At 37.2% G+C, this 6,954-nt stretch overlaps 1 protein-coding gene across 1 annotated transcript in view; it reads left to right on the top strand.

Moving 5' to 3' along the window:
* The window catches only part of LOC128696714 (crustacean hyperglycemic hormone), an 11,130-nt gene extending 5,121 nt beyond the window's left edge, over positions 1 to 6,009 (top strand). The window contains exons 2-4 of the mRNA XM_053788088.2: positions 3,696 to 3,985; positions 4,277 to 4,402; positions 5,053 to 6,009. Coding sequence (XP_053644063.1) covers positions 3,696 to 3,985; positions 4,277 to 4,379 — 393 coding nt within the window. The 3' untranslated portion in view covers positions 4,380 to 4,402; positions 5,053 to 6,009. The remainder of the gene's footprint in view (positions 1 to 3,695; positions 3,986 to 4,276; positions 4,403 to 5,052) is intronic.
* Positions 6,010 to 6,954: the final 945 nt, after the last annotated feature.

The following is a 6,954-nucleotide window of genomic DNA, read 5'->3' as shown; positions in this document are numbered from 1 at the left end:
CTGGCAGGCTCTGTACTCCTTGGCAGGTTCTGTATTCCCTGGCAGGTTTGTTCTGTGCTCCCTCACCATACAACGTTTCACCACAAATTGACTTTATCAATCGGTGTCTTGCTCGCCATACTCTCGGCGTTTCGCCATTTTTTTCTGGAATTCGTACAGTGTTGAAATGTGTCAGACCTGAGGTGGGAGATTCCAGTAGGACAACGAGAATACCACCAGGTATTCCATTAAATATTCATCAGCCAGGAGAGCTTCAAAGGTTTCCTTCCAGCAGAGCTAGACTTAAGTTTACTAGGAAAATACCATCTCTCAAGATGGACTATTCCATACACGGGAGAACTTAAATTTTCGAAGACATCTCTATCATCCCAGAACGGGAAAAAAAATATGTATTGGGGAAAGAAACAGAGAGGAGGGAAGGGAGAAGAGGATTTCAACTTCATTGTAGGCCTTTAAATAGACACATGCAAATTCATTGCTGCAATAGTCTCTAGAGACTTTAAAAGTACATTATATACTTAAGAATAGAATTATAGATAAAGTGTTAATTCTTCAGTAGAATTATAATTAATTGAAGTTCCGGATTTTGACTTCAGCTGATTGACTCTATTTAGATATATCGTATTGCTTTAAATTCATGAGCACTGTTGTGCGTGATTCTAAATCTCATGGGAGATATTGACGTATCCCAGGAATTCTATGATATCCATGGGGAAGCGCTAAACGCATGCAGCATCTGGGGAATGGGTGGTGATCATATTTGATCCAATGAAGGTGTATGGTACCCCCATTGTCTGCTGAGTCCTTAACCAACATTAAGTCACTCCAACAGTGTATCATTAATACTGGCCGCATGACTGTGTCTACTCGTGAATGGAGAGACCGAGACAAGGATCCTTATTCATGGTTGAATAAGGGTAGGTAAAATTTAAACATTGTGCGGTTTTGTGTATCACGTAATTGGGGTGAAACAATGGACGGTCGATTATCTTTCGGAGAATTGAACCCTCCTTCTCTTTCTGACGGGAGCTGAAAGTGTGACCGTCCTTCCACGTCAACCGGGAACATAATATCATGGTAAGAATAGACGAAGGTCTGTGGCGTCACGGTGGTTAAGATAAACATTGCGAAACCCTACTAACGTTGCCTCAGGTATGTTCTCTGTCTCTGGGATCGCTCTCCTCCCACCTGTAACGTCCCGGGTTCGATCCCCGGGTCAGCGAAACATACAGGTAAATTTCCTTACACTCCTCACCCACCCAGCAGTACCTGCACCATGTATCAGTCCACTACAGTAGGTGGCAACCTGTGGTAATAACTGCTAGGCAGTCCTGCTGGAAGTCATGCCCCCGGCAAAATTCCATTATACAAAGACACTCCAGATCTGCATCACGGTGAGAGTATCGATTTTTCTTGATATGTAAGATAGAGATAATAGTAATAATGTTCAGCATCACAATAAACGAAAGTTGAGCATGGAACAGATAAAGACAAAAAAAAAAATCGTAAAAACCAGGAAATGAGCGATACATAATCATATGATGGATGGAGGTTGCTATTTTAGTTTGTTTATGGAGATTGTTACATGGACCCGTCTATTCTTGAAGTGAGCTGAGTGGGCAGCTGCTGGATCTGGAATATTTTTAATTTATCAAAAGTGTTAAACCGTCTAGTACATGCTGGGAGGGTTCGAACGTCGAGTGAAAGGTGTCTCACACTGCTCTATATCTTATTATGATAATTAAACATGAACTTAGCTGACATGATTTTTCATATAATAATAATAATAATAATAATAATAATAATAATAATAATAATAATAATAATAATAATAATTTTATATGTGCTGTGATAGCACATCAGGACTTCCTTCCAGACATGACAAAAATTCTTGACTCCTTATTTTTGAGTTAATTTTCCCTGTGAAGGAAGGGTGGCGGGGAATATTTCTGGACTTTCCCGCCGGGTCATGGCCGTCCTCCATGACATTGTGTAAAGAATCCTAAATACATACATATGTTTCTCCTCCGCCTGGCAAACACTGTATTCAATGGGTTGGTCGAGCAAAGGAAACCTAAGGAACGTGGTGGATTTCTCCCATGTGAAAAAACGATAGCCAAATCACCGTGGATGGATCAAGTCACGATCCACAATTTGAAGATAAGTGGATTAATTTGTGAAGGCGAAAGGCTATTCATCGTCTTTCTTAAATCGTGTTTACCTTCCGTTCCTCAAGCGTTGTGTGACTCATAGCTTTCCCCCGGTAATAGAAAAATAATGGGAGTTCCCTATATGTAGCCAGCAACACTTGTTTTATTGTATTATTTTTTAAACGCAGATGAATGTCAGTAGACTGACTCACGAAATCGTAATGACACGATTGCAAACAAACTATACCACGGGTGGAGTTAGAACCCGCGTTCTTTTTGTAGCTAGCTGGCCCAGTGGCTAACGCGTCGGTCTGGAGTTTTATGACTCTCTGATCGCGGGTTCTAACCCAACCCGTGGTATGGTTTGGAATGTCAGAAGAAATATTGATAAGTTTAAAAATATGAGAATACCTGAAGTGTGAAACTCGGGATTTCCCTCCTACCCGGATAGGCGTTCAGGTTAAGGAACTCTGTACCACGGTCCACAATGACTGTACCAGGGTCCACGATCACTGTAAGATAAGATAAGATTTCGTTCGGATTTTTAACCCCGGAGGATTAGCTACCCAGGATAACCCAAGAAAGTCAGTGCGTCATCGTGGACTGTCTAACTTATTTCCATTGGGGTCCTTAATCTTGTCCCCCAGGATGCGACCCACACCAGTCGACTAACACCCAGGTACCTATTTGCTGCTAGGTGAACAGGACAACAGGTGTAAGGAAACGTGTCGAAATGTTTCCACCCGCCGGGAATCGAACCCGGGCCCTCCGTGTGTGAAGCGGGAGCTTTAGCCACCAGGCCACCGGGCCACCTGTACCAGTCCGATACCACTGTACCAGGCCCCCGGACCGCTGTACCGCGTCCAGGAGACGTGCCTACCTCACCTTCCATCTGTATGTGCAATTATGAAGACTCTTAAGACAGCCCTTCGGTACCCGAGTATACCTCCAGTGCCTGCGTATAACTCCAATATTTGGTTATACTTCCGGTGCTGGAGTGTAATTTCAGTGCTTGGATATACTTCCAGTGCAAGAGTATATCTCCAATACCTGGGTATGCCTCCAGTTCTTAGTTATATCCACATTACTTAGGTATTGTTACTGAACCCAAACTGGAATATTGACTATTTTCTCATTGCCCTACTAACGGCTCCCAGCTCAGGCCGATCTTTTTCATTTCTTGATGTACGCAGCCCATCATGTGTGATGGAATATGACTATTAAGCAATCTGCGTAATGGATTATAACAGACAACCATCATGTGTGATGGAGCACTACAGGAAAACTATTCTTTGTGACTGAATATGACAAAAACTATTATTTTAATTGATATTCTATGTAAAGGAAGATGAGAATAAACACACAACATAGTGTGTCAATAGAAAGTGATGGCGTGTAGCTGAGAAGGTGGTTGAAATGGTGAATCTGTTTTTGTTAATAACAAAAGCAGGTGAAGTGGAAGTGATCTCATACCAGGAAGTGTTTATTTGCATCCTTTATTGCATGTGTGTTTTGTATTTGCTAATGAATCCGTTTCCTTTGCAGGTTACGTTAGTGGTAGTGTTGGTCGTTCTAACGACGTTGTGTTCTGGGCGTTCACTTTCTTCCGGGGAGGTTCAATGGCTTCTTCAGACGTCCCCCTACAAGAGCTTGCCTCAAGAGTACAATGTACGAAGGAGAGATTCAGGTCTTGAATACCACAGTGTTACTAAGAGAGCAGTCTTCGACTCACAGTGCAAAGGTTTCTACGACCGGGGCGTGTGGGCCAGGTTGAACCGCGTCTGTGTCGACTGTCAGAATCTCTACAGATCACCTGAAATAGAAAACGAGTGCAGGTATTGTATACAATTCTGCATCATCTTATACAATAAGGCAATCAAATGTTTAGTGTTTGTAAACGATAGCCACAACTCTGAACAATGTTTTGAACATGTTTATATTTTTAACTGAGCACCGTTTGTAGGCCAGTAGGCCTACTGTAGCGATTCTTTATTATCGAACAATTGATACACTTAATGTAAGTCCTCCTATAGTTAATTCTTGCTCAAACTTTGTAAATGTCATACAGATTAAGGCAGCCACACTGCGGTATACCATTTTTGATACTTATAAAAATCTCTCCCCAGAATGGGCTGCTTCGCTACCAAATACTTCACTTCATGTGTGTCCAACCTCCTCCTGCCTGTGGATGAGTATCAAGACATGGCTGCTTTAGTCCGTGGATCATAGGCATACACTAATATATATATCAAGTGAGTACTTTACAGTCATCCCTCCTTACCTGACCACTTGAGGTACACTACCTGTAAACTACGTGTAGATTACCTGTCGATTACTTGTAGATGGTTCCGAGGGTCATGCTGCCCTCCCCAGGGCCAGTATCACACCATGCCCTTCTTCCCTCATCACCCCCTGCGGGGTGATAATTAGGAGGAAAAATGCCGACCATTAAGTTATTACAACGACACTCATAGCCTGGTCAGTAAGGCTGTTGGTGCTAGCTGCCGGCATTCCAATTTCACAAAACGAAATCTTGTTTTTTGCTGTTATTTGTATCGTTGTTAAGACTCATAATAAAACAGAAAAGAGACATAACCTACTATAGATCATAACTTAAATTAAGTAAGAAATTTTTAATCGTTGTTATTTAGAGACAATATATATATATATATATATATATATATATATATATATATATATATATATATATATATATATATATATATATATATATATATATATATATATATATATATATATATATATATATATTATATATATATATATATATATATATATATATATATATATATATATATATATATATATATATATATATATATATTGTGAAACGCGTTCAAAGTCTAATGGATTAATTTTTGCCCATTTTCTATGTTTTCAGGTCAGCTTTAGGGGAACAAATACTTCGGGAAAATATTGACTTTCCCCGCCATCTTCCTCGAATCTGTTGTCATGACTTCACAGACCTTCGCACCTACATGGTTCTTCAGAACAATCTAGGAAAACTAAATCTTGGAGATCTCAGAAGACCTATGACTGAAGGATGGTCGAAGACCTAAATATCAGAGGTGTTTCATGTGGTCTCCATAAACGAGGAAAACAAACGAAGAATTATCCACTGACATACATTTACTAGATAAATGCTTGTAGCAGTGCTTAAAATATTTAGCCCGGAAATACTTCATTATTACTGAATATATCTAGTCAATCCCATGCATTTATATTTCAATTATGTATTTATGGGGACCGTCCCTCAGAGTAATATATTTTTTCAAAGCAAAAAAATGTGTTCCTTAATGTTTAGGATTATTTAGTAATTAATGTGTTGGAAAAAGTTTAATTTATAAAGTAGCAGCTAATTTTTCACTACAAATTTCAGTATTGTATTTTCCTGCGTGATGGCTCAAGTATGGTTAGGAGACACAATATGCTCAAGAAACTGCGATTAAGACGACGTTTCTCTCAAGGATGAGCTTTATAAAGCTCAACCCTGAAAAAAATGTGATCTCAGTAAAGACTTTGTCTATATATTGTGATTTTATAATCAGTAATGTACCATTCTGAATCTTTACACTTTAGTAAATGTATAACCAGCTGAAGTATTGCCACATAGCATAAGCTTTAGGCATTCCACATTATAACTACCCTCCAACTATATTTCAATTACTTCTAGATCTACTAATTAATCCACAGTATCTGTAGGCCTATGCATGCCTGTGATCTCCCTTGATTATTAGTCACTACACGGGTTTAGTTTTACATTATTATTCATTTATAAACTACCAGTTTATGGGCATTCTTAAGCCACAGTGTTTTTTCCACTCGCGTCGTCAGCAAAGTGTTAAATTCAATGAGGTATAGTTGTCATCTTAAAAAAAAAACTATAGCTACTTTTGTGTTGCATCTCTTGCCTCAAAGTTTCATTCTATTGTTCTCGAGGTGCTGACTGACTTTACGAGTTTAACATCTTGTAAGTTGGAATGAAATTTCTGATTATGAGAGTCTATGGCAGCTAATTTTCCTAGTGCTACCATGAGTTGTTTGTTCTTGGATTGTGAGTATTACCTGCTGGTCTCGGGTAATATCTGCACATATTAATTATTATTACTGTATTACATTGTTTGATCATTTTTTACCCTCATCCCCTTCAATAAGCTGCTTGTTATTATTTATTATTAATGTTATAAAACTTAATAATAATAATAATAATAATAATAATAATAATAATAATAATAATAATAATGATATTATTATTATTATTATTATTATTATTATTATTATTATTATTATTATTATTATTATTATTATTATTATATATTAACATTATTATTATTCTTGTTAAATTTGATAACACTTGTAATAATAATAATAATAATAATAATTTATTATCATTATTATTAATCGAGGCATCTGGAGATACCCTTCACTAGTTCTACATACGAGTTCGTTATTAAATGCGTAAGGACTTATTTATATTTAAACTCTAATTTATATCACTTGAATTGTTACAAGTTTCATTACGGTAAACAAATATTATTACGTTCCTGATCTGAGTTAGTGAGTATTTATTTTTGTAAGTTTTTGTGATAAATGCTCGAGAGAGAATGAAATGTTCCCATAAAAATTTATGCAAATATACTCATATTTAAATTAGATGTGTGTGTGTTTTTTCCCTCTTTATTAGTATTGCTGTTATTATTGTTATTTTTATTGTTATTATTATTATTATTATTATTATTATTATTATTATTATTATTATTATTATTATTATTATTATTATTAT

Source organism: Cherax quadricarinatus, chromosome 46 (assembly GCF_038502225.1).
Source record: "Cherax quadricarinatus isolate ZL_2023a chromosome 46, ASM3850222v1, whole genome shotgun sequence".
Classification (NCBI taxonomy): Eukaryota; Metazoa; Arthropoda; class Malacostraca; order Decapoda; family Parastacidae; genus Cherax; species Cherax quadricarinatus.
This window is presented reverse-complemented; position numbering and strand designations above follow the sequence as displayed.